We start from the raw sequence: 18,831 nt of genomic DNA on the forward strand, positions 1-18,831 counted from the left end.
GGGTCTGTGGACAGAGGGGAGGAGGAGCTCGTGGCTCGCGCCTCCAAGACGGGCCCAACTCAAGGCTGGCCCCCTCCTGACACGAATGCCACCATGTGTGGACGCAGCTTTGAGGTGTCGGCCTCAGGGACTCCTCCCTCCTCAGAGCTCCACGAGGCTGCCTCGAATGTGTCCTCTGCCCATGCCAGGAAGGTGGGGGAGGCCATAGCATCCCCTTGTCAGCTCTTTTGTTCTCAGTCTGTCCCCAAAAAGCCTTTGTCCCAACTCTCTTGCTACAGAGAAAAATGAAGAAAGTGTAATTAGGGCTTTGAAGTTCAAAAGCAGTGAGCACCAGGGAAGAATCGGTACGCTTGACAGAGGAAAGCCCAGGCCAGGCCAGCTGTGGGTGTCTGGGGGGTACCCCACGGTCAACCCTGGGATGGCAGGTTCCAGGGGGACATGTGACAACAGAGCCATCCTGGAGTGGGCTATGACCACTCCTGCTTCCTGAGCAGCCCTACGGGCACACGCCCACAGCCGCCTGACCTTCAAGCCCACAATTCTGTCCACTTCTGGCAAAGGGCTGTTGCCATGACAACCCGAGGTGCCCACTGGCCAGGCTGCTCCAGTGAGGTCTGTGCCAGCTCAGATGGGCAGCCCTGTCCCTCTCAGCCTCGCTCAAGTCCCCTCTCCAGCCCTAAGCTCGCACCTGGTACGGGCTCCGGGACAGGGTGGGCCCCCTCCCTTGGTGGCGGCTCTGTCCAGTGCCGGCTTGAGTGGGAGGGAGGAGCAGGCAGAGGCCCCGCAGGCCCCACCCAGTATCTCTGGCTCTGGACCTGGGGGCTGTGTGTGCAGCCCCCTCCTGCTGCCTGCAGTGGCTCTTCCTCCAGGAGGCCCTCGCTGGCCCTCGTACGGCTCCGGGCAGCCTTGTCCCGGTGACCTGCAGAGCCCTGCGGCATGTTCACCTCCCCATCAGTGCAAGAGTGCTTTGAAGGCCGAGGTTTATTTCGGGGTCCCTGGGGGCTGCTCGGGCCCCAGAACAGGGCAGAAGTCAGTGACCTTCTGAAGAGTGATTACGACCTTGTCCTCTGGGGGTTAATGCCTCTCCCCAAGAGCCGGAGGGTCCCCAAGTCCCGATCTGTGCACGATCAACGCACGGAGGAGGGCCAGGCCAGCAAGCCCACCCTGCTTGTTTACAAGGCTGTTTTAAAAGGAGAGAACAGCATCTGCCAGGACCACAGCTACAACCACAGCAGCAAAGCAAACACTTCACTGGGGAGTGATAAATCCGTGTGACTCTCAGCCTGTGTCAACGTGTGTCTCAGCTGGACAGCAGGTCCACGGTTCCTGGGTCTGCATCTCTTTGGCGAGGGCCCAGTGAGGAGGGCAGCAGGAGGCAGGGGAGGCACACCCAGGCTGCGCAGGTGTGCGGGATGGGGGGCGGCGGGGCCACAGCAAGCCTGTCGTGAGGGAGGCCTGGGCCCTGCACCACTTACTCCAGCGGCTGCCGGGCACACGGTAGTGGTGAGCAGGACTTGTGTAGGGTGGAAGAGGCTATGGCGCCACCCTGAGGAGACGCGGGGTGGGCCGCCCCTACTCCTGCCCTGGTCTTCCTGTCCCTGTCTGGCAGCTCTCTGCAGCCAGCAAAGGGCCCCACCCAGATGGGCAGGGATTCTAGAAGGCAGAACTAGGAAATATTTCTCTTGAGGTTCTGCCCTGGCAATCATGCTGCGGGTTTTCAGTGGCCATACGTGGACGCCCAGCTCCTCTGGCAGCAGGGTGGACGGGGGGAGAATTTGCATAGCTGCTTTTCCAGCAGCCCCATGGGACCTTCACAGCCTATGAAACCTGCTCAGGCTGGGGCCTCCTGCTGGGCCCCACGCTGCCCTGTCCCCCATCCCTCCCAGCGCCCTAGATTCTGATTTCTCAGAAGTCACTGCCACGTGGGATGCCGTGAGCGAGACCAGACAGAACCCAACCGAGAGTGTATGTTTACATGTGTGCACGTCTGTCTGTGTGTGAGAGGGAGCATGCATGAGCATGGCGTGAGCTCCCTGCAGTCCTGCTGATGAGCCATGAAAGCTCCCAGGAGGCGGCTGCTGGCCTGCGCCTCCCTCGTCCTCAACCACCTGAGGACCATGAGCCTGCAGGGCGCTGCCTGAACTCAGCCAACAGCGACGAGATCCGTGCAGGGCTGTGCAGCCGCGCAGCAGGGAGACAACATCCAAGGTGTTCACGACGCGCTGGGTGCTTGTAGACACACTGGCTGAGTGTGACATCACAACTGTCCCCAGTCTCCTCATGAAGGAGGCTCATGGAGGTGAAGCCACATGCCTGGCCCCAGGGTTGGGCAAAGGGAGGGTGACGTTGGCACCAAGGCAGCTCTAGCCTGGCGTCCAGTGCCCCTGCCAGGGGTTGGCCCACTGCAATGCCCGCCATGGCCACCTCCCTCAGCCACGGCCGCCACTCCAGACCCTGCGTGGGCGGGTGTGCCCAGGAGAGGGTGAGCCCTCTCGGCAGCACCTGCCACCTTTTCTACCTCCCCACTCCTGGGACCACTTGGGAGGCAGCTGCCTGCTCCAGACCCCAGGCCAGGCCAAAAATGAAACTGGCTCCCTGCCCAGGTGCTCCGGAGTGGCCCGGCCCCTCTGAGGGCAGTGCTTTGCAGAGGAAACTGGCTCAGAGAGGCCACACGGCCTCCCCAGGCTCACAAAGTGGGGGAATCGGAACTGTCTTCGTTTCCATTGCTGCCATAACAAGTTATCACAAACCGAGTATCCTAAGCAACACAAGGGTGTGGTCTCATAGCTCCACAGCCCGGAGTCCAGCCTGGGTCTCCCTGGGCTGCATGCCCCCGCAGGGTTGGGAGGCCCACTCCCTGCTCCTGCAGGTGTCGTGGCTCGGCCTCCCTGCACCTTCAGACCCCGAGGCTAGTGCTCCATGTCACCTCCCGCTCCCTCCTCTCCCCCACGCAGGCAGAGATCTGGCCGCCGCCGAGATGTCAGAGCCCGGAGCTGGGAGGCCCCACACAGGTGCCCCGCAGGGCTGCCACCACTTCCAGGACCCAGCACAAGGGCCTTCCTGGGTCACCGGGGCAGATCCTCTCCTGGGAGAGGGGCTCGTGTCCCTGGGCTGGATCTTACCCAGGACTTCTTACCCCAATTCTGCCAACTTACCCACAGAGCAGGCCCTGTGCTGCCCGTGCAGCCACACGGGGGAGGGGAAGGGGGACATACAAACGGGGCCCTGGATGGGAGGCTGCTGCCCTGCTTATCAGCTCCTCGTCCCTGAGAGCACCGAGAAGGTTCAGCAACGTGCCTGAAGCCCCAGTGTGGCAGGTGGCGCCCTTGGCCCTAGTGCCCTAGCCCGTCCCACTGCCTCCACGGCCCCCGCTGTGGCAGATCCCGGCAGGGGGGGTGTGCTGCTCTACAGGAGTGGACCTGTGGCTGTCGCCCTACTGGGTGTCTGTGAGGAGCCAGGTGCTGGCCCCACCATGCTGTACGTACAGGCAGGCACCTAATAACAACATCTTGGTCAATGAGGGATTGAATATATAATGGTAGTCCGCAAGATTATAACGGGCCTGAAAATTTCCTATCACCTGGCAACCTCGTAGCCGGTACTCAGGTTTGCGGTGGTGCTGATGCAAACCTACTGCGTGCCGACGCTGTGAAAGCACAGCACGTACAACCGCACCCAGTGCGTGACGCTCGACAATGATAACAGACGACAGCACTGGTTTATGTGCTGGCTACACCGCGTCTTATTGCTCTAGAGTGGGCTCCTTCCACCTGCCAACACAAAGTTAACTGTAGGATAGCCTCAGGCAGCCCTTCAGGAGGTATCCGGAAGAAAGCATCGTTGTCACAGGAGACGACAGCTTCACGTGTGTCATTGTCCGTGAAGACCTTCCGGGGGACGAGATGTGGAGGTGAGTGCATGACTATATTTATACACACACAGGCTGAGTACCCTTCACCCAAAATGCTTGCGACCAAATGTTCGTAATTTCTGAATCTTTTGGATTTTGGAGTCTTTGTGTTATACACCTACTGGTTGAGTGCTTCTGATCCGGACATCTGATATCTGAAATGCTCCGATAAGCATTTGAGCAGCTTACCAGCGCTCAGCAGTTTCAGATTTTGGAGCATTTCTGATTTCAGATTTTTGGATTGGGGACGCTCAACCTGTATATCATCCCCCCTCATCCACGTAACTAAGCCCTTGTGTAGGTACTGCCACAGACCTGTTTCACAGACTTGGAAACGCAGGCACGACAGTCAAGTCACAGGCTGTACTTGCTGTGTGACCTTGGCCTGGTTGCTCAACTTCCCACTCTCACAGTCAGTTTTCGCATTCTCGGGACAGCTTTCCCTCCCCGGCTCCTGGGGGCAGAGTGGGGAGTCCCTGAGAGACCAGGAGCCCTGAGGACCCAGTGCCCTGCCGGCCCCTGCCCCTGCCCTCAGGCCCAGGCAGGGCCAAAGCCTTTCCAGGGAAACCCCAGAGACTTGGGACTGTTTCTGCCCGGGAGGGGGAGGTGGGGGAGGAGGAGTGGGAGGCCGGGGAAGAGCTGGCGCTGAGGTTCCTTGCCTTTCCCCACGCGGCAGCCCCGCGGGCAGCTCTCTCCACCCACGCGGTCCCCGGGACAGGGAGCCCGAGTTTCCTCCTCAGCAGAGACGCGGGGCTGCACAGCAAACCCACAATTACCCCAGCACACATCTGCAGAGCCTGCTCAACTGGAAACCGGCGCAGCTATTTCTAACTCTGCCTTTAGCTCCCGTCCTGCCAGAAAAATCATTTTTTAGGAAAATAAATAACATGAGTGGAAGTGACTAGGAAGTGGTTTGGTGTGATCTTTCCACAGCCATGGAGCCCATGTGCACCAGCCCCAGGCGGGCTGGGTGGGGGCCTCCCTGCCCTCGGGCGCTGGTGCTGTTCCGTGTGTGCCCCCTCCCTTAGGGCAGCCAGCTGCAGCTCTGCTCCCGGGGGGAGCCCTTCTGAACGCAGGAGGCTGGGGTCAGGAAGACCCCAGGGAATATCCAGACCACGCTCCTCATGGCAGGTGGGGAAACTGAGTCCCGCAGGAGTGCAGGGGCCTGGTCTAGGTCGAAACCCAGGGTCAGGAGCTGCAGGGTGGGCAGGATGGCTCCAGGGCATCTCGTCCCCTCGGGCTCTCGGGACGCCCTGGCCCTTGTGGACAGTGCTGAGGCAGGGACCACCATGGCCTGGCTCCCCCAGGGGTCAGCGACAGTCTGCAGGAGGTGCCCGCAGGCTGTCCGCTGTCTGCCTGCTCCCTCCTTGTCTTTCCCCCTTTGTCCCCTCGGTGTGTCTGTCCCTCCAGCCAAGCCTTGCAGCAGCGGCGAGAGGCTGCCGTGAGCGCGCTGGTGCCGTCCTCCTGTCTCCAAGCCCAGCATCCTGGGTACGGAGGCGGCAAGGACGAGGGAGGACGGTGTCCTAGCTACAAACTTCCTGCCAGAGGCTCGACAGCCCCAAGACTGTCCTCTCAGCATCCAATGGGAGGTTCCCCAATAGGCCGGTAGCCTCAAGAGGGAGAGAAGCTGCGCGAGGGATCAGAGCCTGGCAGGACGGCGGCTCTGAAGGAACACGCAAGCGCAGCTTTCTGGGACGTCCGCAGGGACTGCGATGCTTCAGGCCACCTCCAGAAGCTGCGCTTTCTGCCCGTGGAGGCACAAGGAAAAGAGGCCACAGGCAGAGGAGCCTGCAGCCTGCACACGCCGCTGCCCCCAGCGCCCCACGCTGTCCCCGAGGAGCCGTTCAGGCACCAGGAGACGAGAACATCTACGGCACAAGAGTGGCAGTCGAGGCCAAGCTACTTGCTGACATTGTTTTAAAAAATAATTGATTTTTGGCCTTTTGGCTAAGATTAAGTGTAGTTAAGTGTATAAACAATATAATCCCAGGATCCCAATTTTATAAGTGTAAATGAATAAACCTACATATATGCCTACACATATAAAACACTGAAAGGAAACATATCGAAGTGTTAACAGCAGTTGCCTTTGGGAGGTAGGATTATAAGTGAATTGTTTTTCTCTTGGACTTTCAACAATTTAAATACAAAATACTTTGGAGTGTTCTCTTAAGCTTTCATTGGAGGTAGTTTTCATAAGATCAATCACTTCAGCTAAAAAATATGCAAGAATCCAGTGAAAACTATGCCTCTTAATTTATAAATGCTGATATGACAAGTGATATGTTAAATAGTGACTGTTCATAAGTACATCTTTATTTACCTAATCTTTTTTTAAAAAAACATGGAATTTGTACAATGTATTAAATTAAACATCTATCAGTGATCCTGAATTATTCAAAAGTATACAGAATTATACAAAAGCGAGGAAGTACATCTCTGATAGCTTATTTATGTAAAGACTTTGAGTGTTTGAATATTTACTTACTCAAAGGTTTGAGAGTTTCAAGGAGTGTAAAAATGGATGAATGTGATCTGAGAAGTCAGAGAAAATCTAGAAGAAAGTCAGCCCGGGGAGCCGCTGGGCCGCAGCCGGAGAGCGCCCTGCACGGGAGGAGTGGGGAGGGCGGTGCCAGGCTCAAGACCAGATGGGAGAGGCAACGTTTCCTCCACTGTTGGATTCTGCTCCGAATGCCTAGGCCGCACCAGGTACAGTTTTTTTTTTGTAAAATTGAAAGTTGGTTGTTTGTATGTACAAAGCTGTGCGGAGACAGGCTGTAGGCGGGTTAGACAGCCCACTCCACACCTCGGCAGTCCTCAGTGGGGCCGCTCTCCGCCTGTCCCAACCTCCCACACCACTGCCCGGGCGACCCTGCCTGAAGCAGCATGCCATGCCAGGACCATGCGCCCGCCGGGTCCACAACGCCATCTCCATGAACGGGCAGTGACAGACAAGTCCCTGTCACCCCATATTTCCAGCTGCTTGATGTCCACGTGGGGCCACCTCTGCCCTTACGGTCAACACAGTAACACCCCTACTTCTGCTACTGGAACTCGCTCATCCTGAGGACTCTTCATCCCAACTGTCCCAGCCCAGGACCCAGAAGCGCCCTGGCCACAGCACATACCAATCCCACAAGGCTCTGCTGTTCCCGAACCAGCACAGGGCACGGGGCACACACAGGTAGGAGGTTCCCACCAGCCCCACCCCTCCTGCTTGCGCAGACAGGCCCTGCTGCCTGAGGACTCCTGCCCTGGCGTTGCCAGCAAACTTTAAAAGCGCACATCCCGTTTGCTCCATGCTGACTGTAGAGATACACCAGATTTTCTTCTCCTTTCTCAGCTATCACGTCTCACAGTGGCTTCCAGCTGGGGTCTAGCTGCAGAGCCGGGCTGCTCTGAAGGTGCCCCACCCGCCGGGCCCTGCCCCACCGTTCACACCATCACTTCAGTCCTCCACGAACCCTCACTGGGACCGAGCCCGAGCATCAGCATGCAGAGCGCAGACTGAAGGAGGAAAGTCAAGGGGGAATGGACCTTCCTTCCCAGGAGGTCCAGGGCTGAACTGTCAAGTGGAACTTCAGGATGACAAGAACACGGCCAGTGCGTCTCCCTCTGGCCACAGCCCACCAGGCCACCGTGACACAAGGCTGCTCCAGCCAGCCTGTGTTCTCCCCTCCCTGTGGCCGCCGCAGGGGCCTACCTTGAAGATGAGGCAGTCGGCCTTGTGCTCGGCATACAGGGAGGTCAGCCGGTACTGGTTCTCCGTGGTGATGTCGATCTGGTAGCCCGTGAGCGTGTAGCAGACTTTGCGGAACTCCTGGATCTTGGTCTGGAAAACCTCCTTCAGCCGCTGGTTCTTCAGTTCAGCGCTTTCCACCTGCTTCCTCAGCTCTGCGAGGGACGGAAGGGAGGAGACAGGTGAGCCCGAGGCCATGCAGGAGTCCCAGCTCGCTGGGGTGGACGAGGGCTGGCACCCACTCGGCAGGCCTTGATCTGTGCTGATAGAAGGGACAAGGCGATAATGTCTGCCCTTCCGGGGTAACGATGGTAACGTTATCACAGTTAACCCCGAAACTCTAAGGCCGGGAAAGGAAGCCAGACACCAGTCTGAGCTCCAGGCTCTACAGCCTGGTCCCTGCCAAATGACAATGAGCAACGTCTGAAACCACCCAAGTTGCTGTCAGGAAGCCGAGGGTTAGTCCTGATCTGGGGTGGGCTGACCCCACTTGCTGCAGATGTCAAGCGAGAATGTTCTTGTGGAAAGAACCCTGGGAATCCAGGCCCTGAACTGAAGGCCCAGACCTTATACACACAGCCCGGTGACGCTGACGGACCGTTCCCAGACCCCGCATGCACAGCCCAGTGATGCTGAGTGATCGTTCCTGGGCTACCAGGCTGCTGCCTGAGTCCTTGCAGGAGTCGGACACCTGCCCCACATGAGCCAGCACGAGCAGCAGGGAAGGCAGGTGGACAGGGGGCCATCTGGAGGGAGGTTTCACACCCTGTTACCCCGATGCATGACCTGCAGGCCACCTCTGAGCTAAGACCCCTGGTGACAAGGGTGCCAGTAGCAGCAGGGTCTGGGTGGGCCCAGGGCTGAGTGCTGGGAAGACAGTCAGCCCCGCCTGGGCCTACAGCGTCTGCCCTGCCACTTCTGCCTGCCGTGGTTTACTGCCACCTGGGGAGAGGCCAGCAGCGGGGAGCCGTAGGAGAATGCATGAGCACCATGAATCTTTCACCCAAGGTGCCTTCCAAGTAATTAAACCTCCATTTATCTCCCCATTAATTATCGAGACAGGCTCCACTTAAACACGCATGGAGCCGTCCCCTCCCAGGGGTCCCATCTGGAGCTGAGGACGGGAGCCCCTGCAGGGACTGGGATACTCCAGGCAGGGACAGGAGCCAGTTGGCCACAGGGGTGAGAGAAAAACCTGGTTTGAGTCCTGCTCTGCCCTGTGGTGGTGTGAGCAGGGGCTGGCCGCCACCTCCCTCCTCCCCAGGTTAAATCACAGGACTGGCATGGGTGCCCACGTCCAGACACAGTGACAACTGGCTCTCTGGCTAGGCTAGAGAGGGGAGGTAAGAGGTGGCCACAGCCACGTGGCTGGGGAGAAACTGAGGATCCTAATCCTAGGCAGTGACCAGGGAAAGGCTGGCCCCTAATCAGACAGTCTGAAGGCCTCAGGGCTCTACTCGACCAGGACCAGCGTGGGGTCCCCCTGTGTCCCTCAGGAGAAGTGTGTGAGGGAAGACCAAGCCGAGTGCCTGCTGGCCAGTTCGCAGAGTCACTGAGACCAGGGGACTAGCAGTGAGCACGTGCGCTGTGGCCCGAGGCTCGGAGGGGCCGGGTCAAGGTGGATGGACACAGCCGGGCCGGGGAGCCTGCACTCCAGGGAGAGGGGCCGTGTGGAGACCTGAAGCCTGGAGTGTACAAGGACAACAGAGATCCGGGGGCCAGAGAGGTTCCCACTCCAGCTCTACCACCTCCTGACCTGTGACCCTGAACCCATCTCTTCCCATCTCCTAGGACCTTCATCTGAAATAGGGACACAGGTGAGTAGCTGCCTTCAGAGGTCGCCACCAGGATTAAGAAGGATCATCATCGGAGAGTGCGGGGCTCACGGGCACTCCTCTGCCAAGAGTGTGGACTCAGATGACCATGCCATGCCACGTCTCACACACACACACTCAACTCCCTGCCACGTTGCTATGGCTTAGGTACGAACACAGTCCCCACGCGGCAAACAAGGAAACTGAGGCTAAAAGAGATCAGCCCTTGGCCACAAACAGGAAGGGCACAGGCAAGGCTGCCAATGGCCTCAGCCCTCTTGAGTTCTGCAACGCCCTGGCTTCTGCACAGGCAGCCTGGCGCAGGCCCACGTTCCGAGTGAGGGGTCCTGATACCACAGGGGCTGGAGGAGATGGGGTCTGTACGACACCCAGCTCGTCTGCAGAGGGCTGCACGACGTCCGTCCACCTGTGGGACTGCAGCCGCCTGCGCCCGCCTGGCCACTCCACCTGGCCTGTCCTGCCTCTCCCTTCCTCACTGGCGCAAATGGCCTGGTGGACGCTGTCACGCCACAGCTGAGAGCCCCTCCGTCAGGATGCAGGCTTGGAGCCTGATTAATTGGGTAATCGGGCTATGAAATCTGAAGGTTAATTGGCAGCTCTGACCCCAATACCTTCCCTGTGTCCCTCGGTCAATCCTCCCTAATGCGGAGCCTCAGCAGGAAGAAAACCTACGTGCAGAAGGAAAAATTCACTGACCACTCTTCAGAGGCAATATTTCTCCCCTGTCAGAGAACGCACTGCCTTTAATAGATCTCCTATGTCCAAAGGGGAAAAATTAAATTTTCGTAAGAAATGCAGCCTGACCTTGGAGGAAGAAATAGCCCCCTGTCCCAACAGACATCAAAGCCACCTTTGTGCAGCTCGCAGACCCCTGCAAGTAGTCAGGGCCCAGGTCTGCACGAGACCCAGCCCACGGCCGGTCAGCATGGGCTCGGGGTGAGGAAGGAGGCACGTGGAGGCCACGTGCCAGGCACCTGCCACCCGGCTGGGAAGAGTCGGTGCTGCTGCCCTTGCTCTTAGGGGGCAGACTCCGGGCACCTGCCACGTGCCGGGTACCTGCTGGGCCCCTGCTACGAGGCAGGCCTACCACTGACCAATAGGCAACAGCAGGGGGCGTGGAGGGGCTGACCTCCTCGAGGCCACATGGACTCTCGGGTGAGAGGGGGCCCGACCCCAATCTGCCCCGTCAGGTAGGGAGGTGACCCAGATTTCAGGTAAGGCCCACCTTAATGAAGTGGGCTCAGGAAAGGAGAGTCGTGAAGAATCCCTTGACTTGGGGCACGTAAAAGTCAACATTTTGACCTCCCCGTTATTCCTGTAGCTCAATCGCTTACATAAACGTGAATGAATAATTCACATGATGGTTTGGATTAAATAAATAAAAGATGGGTTTTCCGCCTCAGAATGTCATCGCTTTCTTGCCACTGCTCTCACGCAGCCCCCTTCCCAGCTGAGACAGGAGCCAAGGGTTCCCTGGGCTGGGCTCTGTGGGCCCAGGCTGTGTGGCCCGGCAAGCTCCCCAGGGGCCCTGGGGTGTGTGACCACCCTGCGCCCCACCCCTCAGACCTGACCTGCTGGTGGTGACACGTGGGCAGAGCGAGCAGCGGGCCCACGTGGCCCTTCAGGACTCCTGGCCCAGCCCCAGGCCCTGCCTGCTGTGTGCTCCCTGAGGGATGAGGCCCTGGCCGGCAGCCTTGCTCTCTGGGGTGTCCCTCTCCTCCCAGTCCCCCATGCTCAAGTCCCCTATAAAGAGGTGCTAAAGTCCTTCGAGTCCTGTCCCACCCTCAGCCCCATCTCCTGCCTTTCCTGCCTTGTGAATCCTGGACTCCAGCCACGCTAATCGGGGAGACCCCCTACAAGTCACCGTTGCCCCTCCACCCCCGCATGTGTGGCCACCCTCCCTGTCTGGCACCTCAGACCCCTCCTCCACACTCTCCTGGATCCTCGGCTGCTCCAGGCAGAGCGGCCGTTCCCTCCCTGGAGCGCTGGCACCCCTCCCTGAGACTCCGACTGCTGCCCTTTGCAGGGACGCGGGGACGCGGGCCTGGCGCCAACAGGCCTCAGCAAGTCCTTGGTGAGGGACAGGAGAGGAAGGAGACGCAGGTAGACAAGCCGGAATCAGAGGAGAGGACGAGACTGCTGCCCAGAGCCAGTGCGGGGTGAGCAGAGAACGTGCAGCCAGGGAAGGGGTGTCCGAGGGCCGAGGGGCACGTGAGGCCGGGTGTCTCAGCCCAGCACCTGCCCCTCCTGAACTGCGGAAGGCAGCTGTGGACGTTCTGTGGGAAGGACACGGAATAAAAATAAATTGCAATTATAGAAAGGCTAGCAGGGAAGAGAGCGGTTTTACCCCTGAGAGCAGAGATGTCGGGATAAAGGCGCATTTTCGGGCACTCGTCTCTGGAGGCCCAGCTCACAGCCTGCGACGTGGAGAATGGCTCCAGCCAGAGAGGCAGGGACAGCGAGCGAGAGGCGAGCGCGGGCGCAGAGAGGGCGCAGAGGCTCAGGGAGAGGCCTGAGCCAGCCTCGAGGCCGGGCTCTCCTTGACTGGAGCATCGCTCCCGTGTCTTCCCAATCCGCGTACAGGCAGGGGCAGGACACGGCCCTCCCCCACACCTGTTCAGCTGTGCTGCAGCCCCAGGGCCTGGCCAGCACCCGACCAGCCCCTCTGCTGTCGCTCAAACCTGCAGGACAGCTAGCCCGTGCTCTGTGGTGCAGATTCTGGAGTCCAACCTTTTGAAAGGAGGAAAAAGGAAAAACTCTTTTGGCTCCCTGGGGAGTTATGGGGACATGCAGACAAGAGAGACAGCACAAATGCTTGCAGAGATGCAAATGGTCTCAGGAGGGCAGCTCCTGCGGCGTGCTTGCCCACCGCCCCCCTTCCTTAGGGCCCAGGTGGAGACCCTGTCCTCGGGCCTGGGCTCTAGCTATGAGCAGGGGCCCCACCCCTCCAACCACCATCCCACTCTGAGTCCTCTCCAGGAGTGGGGCTGGCCTGACCCACATCTGTGTCCCAGGATGATTTTAACAAGCGCCCGAGTCCTCACTGCTGTTCCCCAAGCACCACCTGCCACCCACGGGCACCCTGTGAGGAGGCAGCCCCTTCACTCGAGGCAGCTGGTGTGGGAAGAGCCCTCAGAGGGAAGAGACCCCAAACCACCGACCCGGGGGCAGCCTGGGCATGGGCTCATGCTCCTCCCTCCCACCATGGCCAGCCCCAGGCTCCCACGGGGACCCAGGTATCTGGACAGAATCTGAGCCCCCAAGGCAGATGTGATCTTAAGTGACATTCTCCTGGGGTCACTGAGGCCGCTGCTGGGTGACTGACCCAGCCCCCCAGGCCCCCCTGGCAGCAGCTTTGTTTCATTCGGTGAAGGTGCTGTGTCCTCCCCTCAGGGCCTCTGCACAGGCCCGAGCACGCGCTCCCTCTTCCTAACGACGCACACGTCCAGCTCCGGGGTCACGGCCATCTCTGGTCACATGCTCTCAGTGCACACAGTCCTTTCCTTCTTGGTGTGTACGTGACACCCACCAGGTGACTTTACAGCCCCCTGTGCTGAATGCCCATTTCCTCCCATAGACCATAAATGAGCTCAGGGGAGGCCGGGCCGGGCCTTGGCGTCACCCCATGGAAGCCGGAGTGCGAAAAGGGCTAAATAAACCACTGCGAGAACCCGCCATTCCTCCTGAACACCCTAAATTACAGCCCTGCAAAGGTCCCCAGATCAGGGTAACCAAAAGCGAACACACGTGGGAGGCGGATGGAACACCCGTGTTTGTCCCTGGACACTGGGGCGCACCCTGGCTCCCTCCTGAAACTCCACTGCCAAGACAGCAGAGAGGGTCGCAGACTCTCGGGACACTGAGCGGGGACAAGGCAGAGCAGATGGAAGGTGCAGACAGACTCTAAGAAGACAAAAGACGGGCAAGTGGACATGGACTCAGCAGAGCTGGGGGAGCGGGAACCACTGTCTCCAGGGCTGTGGCAGAGCCACCTGGAACACGAGCCGTGCACGTGCCCAGTCCTGGAAAGGCAGGGATGAAGGTCTCCCCGGTGGTCTCCTAGGTGACAGCACGGCCCTCCCCCAGGGGAGACACAAGTTCACGCTTCAGGCACATCAAGGCAGACAGGATGGGCTGAGGGAGGAGCCATGTGCCTGAGCCAGCAGGGTCTGGGGAGACTGGGGAGCCTCAGTGAAAATGCAAAGGGATAGGGAGAGGGACAGAGGGAGAGGTGGCCCAGGCGATGTCAATCAGACCAGCATCAACTCTAACCCTAGGGCCGGGCTGGGGGGACTGGGCAAGGGACAGATTGCCCACAGAGCTACCGGAGAGCTCCAGAAGGAGCGAGATGCACTGTGGAAGGTGAGCAAGTGGAAGAGCAAGGCCCACGGCAAGCCCAGGACGCCCAGGCATCAGACAGGAGAGACCCACACGGCCAGGACACAGGCATCTCAGCCGCATGTCACAGCACCCCGAACACTGGACACTGACTCCAGCAAAGAAGTGAGGTCTCCACGTGGAGAGGGAGGGCAGCACACATCGGCGTGCGTGCGCGCTCATGTTGGTACAAGAAAACCCACATTTCACTTTTGCTGAAAAGCCGGAGCAACAGCACAAGCCCACAGAGAAGCAGGTGGGCCTTGCGGGGGAGCCACCTCCTGCTCAGTCTGCGGCTGGCTTTTCCTTCCTCGAACACGCGTGAGGATAAGACCTAACCCACATGAGACCAGCCCCCGCTCCGGTGGGGGCAGGGAGAAAGGACCAGCACGATGAGCCTCCTCAGGGCCCCGGGAGGGACCGAGGGACCAGGGCAGCCCTCCACCCACTCATGCCCCATGCTGCAATGGTCACTGTGGGAGGACGGGTGAAGGCACCAACTGTCCCCGAGGGCTACGTCTTCCCCCCCACTCTCTGGTAGGTGCTGGGGTGGGGAGAGGAAGGAGGGGGTGAGAGAACAGCCACGGAGGGGCCGCGGGCCGGGCCCTGCTCCCGCTGCAACTCTGTTTAGAAACTGGAAGTGGCTTTCGAAAGGTTCCTTTGGGGACCCAGGACAGATCCATTTGTCTTTCTGAAAAGTGAATAGAATGCACTTAGCCAAAGCCAGGATTTTCAGGCTTTAAAAAACCCACCAAAAAAGGACAAGTATTTCATTTCACCACCAACGAAAGCAGTCCTCTAAGCCCAGACTGCCTCAGGGTTTTTTCCAAAAACCAGCACGGGGCCCAGCCTTGCCAACGACACCGGGGGTCAGGAAGGAAGGAGGGTGAGTCCCAGCTCCCCCACAGTTGGCTGTGAGTATCTGGAAAGTCACCTCGTCTTCCCAACCTCCACTTTCTCACACGTGGAGTGGGGTGACCCACCTCCCTCGCTGGGCCAATATGACAGTGCAGGCGAAAACCCTCGTAGCAATAACACTGTGTTCTCCACAAGACCTTCCGCCGTGCTACGACAACTGCTTGGCCATGTATGTATGTCAAAGTGGTTCACACGAACTCTGAGCAGAAGCCTATGCCCACATGTGACAGCAGGGGCGGTGCTTCCTGGGCGACACGAAGACTACCAGAAGATAGACACAGAGACTCAGGCTTCCGGCACCTCCTGGAGGGTGCTCACCGCCCGGCGTGTCCTGAGGAGGAGCAGCTGGGTGTGCCACCGTGCTGCTGCTGCTGCTGCTATGTGGCCTTTGCAGCCCCGGCTCTCAGTTGACATGGCTGGAGAGGCAGGTGGTCTATCCACGTGGTCCCAACAAGCTCAGCAGTCACGAGCCCAGCCTGGCCTGGCTCTCCTGGGCACAGGCCAGCTAAAAGGACGTGTTTAGGGGGACAGGCCTGGCCAAGCCTTCTCGGCACACTGCTCTGGCGGCACCGGTGCCACCTGGCTGGCTGCTGTCCTCCCCACCTCAGGGTAGCACCCTCTGGTAGCTTCCTGGGAAACCACCCCACATATCTGAAAACATCTTTTTCCTGTCTTTGTGGCCGACGGGTAGCTGGGCTAGTGTGGAATTCCAGGCTGTACATGCTTCTCATTCAGTTTTGAGGGCACGACTCGCTCGCGTTTTCAATGTTGCTGTGAAGTCGAAACCGTTCTGATTTTTGATCTTCTGTGAGTGACCAGTTTTCACTCCCTTGGAAGTATGCAGAATAGTCTCCTTGTCCTTAGTATTATGAAATGTCACCAAAACACGCCTCAGGTCCTCCTTGCATAGTCTGGTCCCCCAGGTGACTCTCTTTTGTCTCTCCCATCAGATGTCTCCCTGAAGTCGGCTGGTGGAGCGTCCGCTCGCAGGAAGGGCAAAGCAGTCGGAGCTGAGGGCAGTTCCAGGCACAGTGGGGCTGCGGCCTGTGCACCACACCCCGGGGTAGTACTGCAGGGCTGCTTCTTGGGAAACCGCCAATGTCATCTTTAAATCTTTCTTCTGGGACTGGTCTGACTGTCAGAGTCTTCCTGGAGGTGCGAACATGGACCAGCAAGAAGAGCGACCCCAGGGGCTCAGGCTGCAGGGCTGCTTCTGTAAGTGCCAACCCAAGCCCGACCTCAGACTAGAGAGGGCTGAGAAGCCCCAGTGCGCTCTGCAGACCCAGCAAGCCCAGCTGAGGCTGCCTGGAGGGGGTGGGGCAGGACCGAGGTGCAGGAGCCGGGCTGGGCCTGCGCTGGCCCCTGCAGCAAAGGCTCCCGGGCTTCCAGCAGGCACAGGGAGGCCCCGGCCCTGCTCAGGCCCACAGTTGAGCCACACTTCCTGGGGCTGAATTATTCATGTCTTGCTAACTTCTAAACTATTTCAGTTTTACATTTTTAAATATTTAATAATTAGGCATCAAATATTTATGCAATTTTATTAGCAACTGTGGAAGCCGGGTGCTGCAACGGCTGTGACCGTGAGGTTTGCACCCCGGTCCTGGCTGGCTAATTGGAGAGAGAGTGGGGGGAGGAGCCGCAACCACGGACTGGCCGGTGGCCCTGGTGGGCTTTCTGTGGGCACAACCCTCTGGGACACCACACACCACACAGGAAGGCAGAGCCGCAGCCCTGATGTGGCACAGAACAACCTGCCCACCCCACATCCAAATTCCAGGAGACGAGCCTGAGTGGCTGGCAGGTGCGAGATCCGCCAGAGCCTGTGCCAGCTGGGATGACTCAGGCCCCCGTCCCTAGGTAGGACGGCCTAGGTAGGGAGGCCTTTTCCAGACAGGGCAGGTGCCATGGTGCCCAAGTGCTGCCTCAGTGTCAGGAGGTGGGGACTCTACCAGCCACTAGCCAGATACTCCTGCTACCCTGAAGGGATGGGTGGCTGCACCTCCACTGGTGCCAGAGGCCCTCAGATTCGGTCTCCATCACTAGCCCATGTTCCCCTGCTGGGCCGGAAATTGCACGTTTCCTACCAGAGAGACGCCCGCCCTGGAACGACTAGCAGCCGAGCTGCTCTGCCGCTGCTGGCTGCCTGGCAGGCGCTGCCTGGGTGAGCTCCGTGCGGCTTTCAAACGGGGCATCTCTGTGTGATTAACGGCTCACTCCAGCAAGCAGCTTGTCACCTTGCACAAAAATGATCTGAAAAGACACCAGCAATTACAGCCCACCAGATTATGGGGTGGGAGAGTCCCGGGGTGACAAGCGGGCGCTGATATCATATTCACAGGAAGAGTCCTCCCCCACCACCAAGAACAGAGAGCAGCTGAAGCCCCAAAGGATGGCCCCACAGGCGACAAGCTCACAGCCCCGCTGGCTCTTTCGGAAACAGAGGACTAGCTGAACCTTGGAAGGAGGGCCGGAGGCCCCTGTGTGTGCCGTGCTCAGGACACCCTGCGCACGTGGGGCGACGCTGCACCTGCTTGGCGGATGCAAAGACAGGCCATGGAAGGTTGGGCTCAATGTCTGCCCCCGGCCACGAGCAGATGGGCCGACACCGCAGCAGGGCCTCAGGGGGTGCTGGGTCACACAGACGGCCTAGCACTGCCCAAAGGCCACCTGTGCAGCACCAGCACCATCATGGGGGGACCCTTTACACATCTGCCTGGTGCCAGGCCACAGGGCCAGAGCTGGGGCCCACCTTGGGTGCTGCCCCAGTGGTCTGAGTGGCTGCTGCCATTGATCATTTAGTCCTCGGCTCAGAAAGGCCTCCCAGAACCATCTACCTGGAGGGGTCCTCTGGGAACCCCATGCTTAGTCGTCCTCAGAGAACTCACTGCCATCTGACTTTGTTTCACTCATTTGTCTGTTTGCTGGTTTACCAGGCGTCTCTTCCACCTCCAACACGCTCCATGAGAGGGGCCTGGCTACATGCGGGCACCGAGCGCACGTGTGTCCAGTGAATGAATAAACGACATCTGTGCACTGACCCGTCTTGGCCCGGTGACCTCCCTATCAAGTGTCACTCTATCTCTATCCATCGTACGGTAGGGAAACAGGATCAGAGAAGTTGGGAGCAAACTGACCACAGCCCCATGAGGAGTGGGCATCGGCTGAAGCACGGCCAGTCTGAGAGCTGGGCAGTGACTGGGGACGTGTCCCAGCTCAGAAAGACAAGCTGAACCAGGGCTGGACTTGGGTTCTGGAGGGGCCGCCTCTCCCTTGCTGTGACCAGGCACCGGCCCTGTAGGGCCTCTCTTCCCATGCCGAACCAGCGCCCTGGCTGGGGGCCATGGTGGGGCCCTGTCTGGGCACACAAGTCCTTCCAGGTGACCTCGACCGCAAGCTCCCACCACTCTGAAGCGCTGTTAGGTCCCCTAACCCCAGCACACCCCAAGTCCTAACTGCCAAACTCACATTTCCCACCATGTGCAAGTGAGAGTCACCCACCTGCCACCTCAAACTTGGGGCTCCCTGGCCCACCCGAGACTCTGCAGCCCCTCTCCAGTGGCTGCTGCTCCCATCCATCCCCTGTACCCTTCAGGCCAGAAAACAGGGGGTTCTTCACGTTCCCCCCACGAGTCCTTCTCCAATTAGGGTCTTTCTCTGCCAGAGATCATGTTCTAATCATTGTTCCTCTTCCTCCTCCCTGGAAGGCCCCAGCGGGTCCTTCTTCCTTTCAGGGCAAAACCCAGCACTTGAGCACACGGCCAGGCCTCTTGCCAGGGGAGCTCTGCGGCTGGGCGGCATCCTTCGGTGCCTCCCTGGACACGACACGCATACTCTTGGATGTACAATTTTCATTCCTGCTGCCACAACTTGCCTCCTGCCAGGGGATGACATTCAACAGCAAACTTCCGAAAGACCAAATTCTTTCGTCACCTCCAGGTGCCTCCCCCATGGACAGGTCTGCACCTCTGGTGCGTGCACAGGACCCCCCTGATGCGGCCACCTGTGCAGGGGCGCCCCCTTCCCATCATGGGCTCCCCGAAGGCAGGGCTGGG

At 59.3% G+C, this 18,831-nt stretch overlaps 1 protein-coding gene across 9 annotated transcripts in view; it reads right to left on the bottom strand.

The window, feature by feature from the left end:
* Positions 1–18,831, bottom strand: part of MAD1L1 (mitotic arrest deficient 1 like 1) — a 361,733-nt gene that overhangs the window by 57,098 nt on the left and 285,804 nt on the right. For all 9 annotated transcript variants that reach the window (XM_045542991.1, XM_045542990.1, XM_045542992.1 and 6 more), the window contains one exon: positions 7,614–7,804. In XM_045542991.1, the coding sequence (XP_045398947.1) occupies positions 7,614–7,804 (191 nt within the window). The remainder of the gene's footprint in view (positions 1–7,613; positions 7,805–18,831) is intronic.

This window comes from Lemur catta, chromosome 2, assembly GCF_020740605.2.
Source record: "Lemur catta isolate mLemCat1 chromosome 2, mLemCat1.pri, whole genome shotgun sequence".
NCBI classification, from domain to species: domain Eukaryota; kingdom Metazoa; phylum Chordata; class Mammalia; order Primates; family Lemuridae; genus Lemur; species Lemur catta.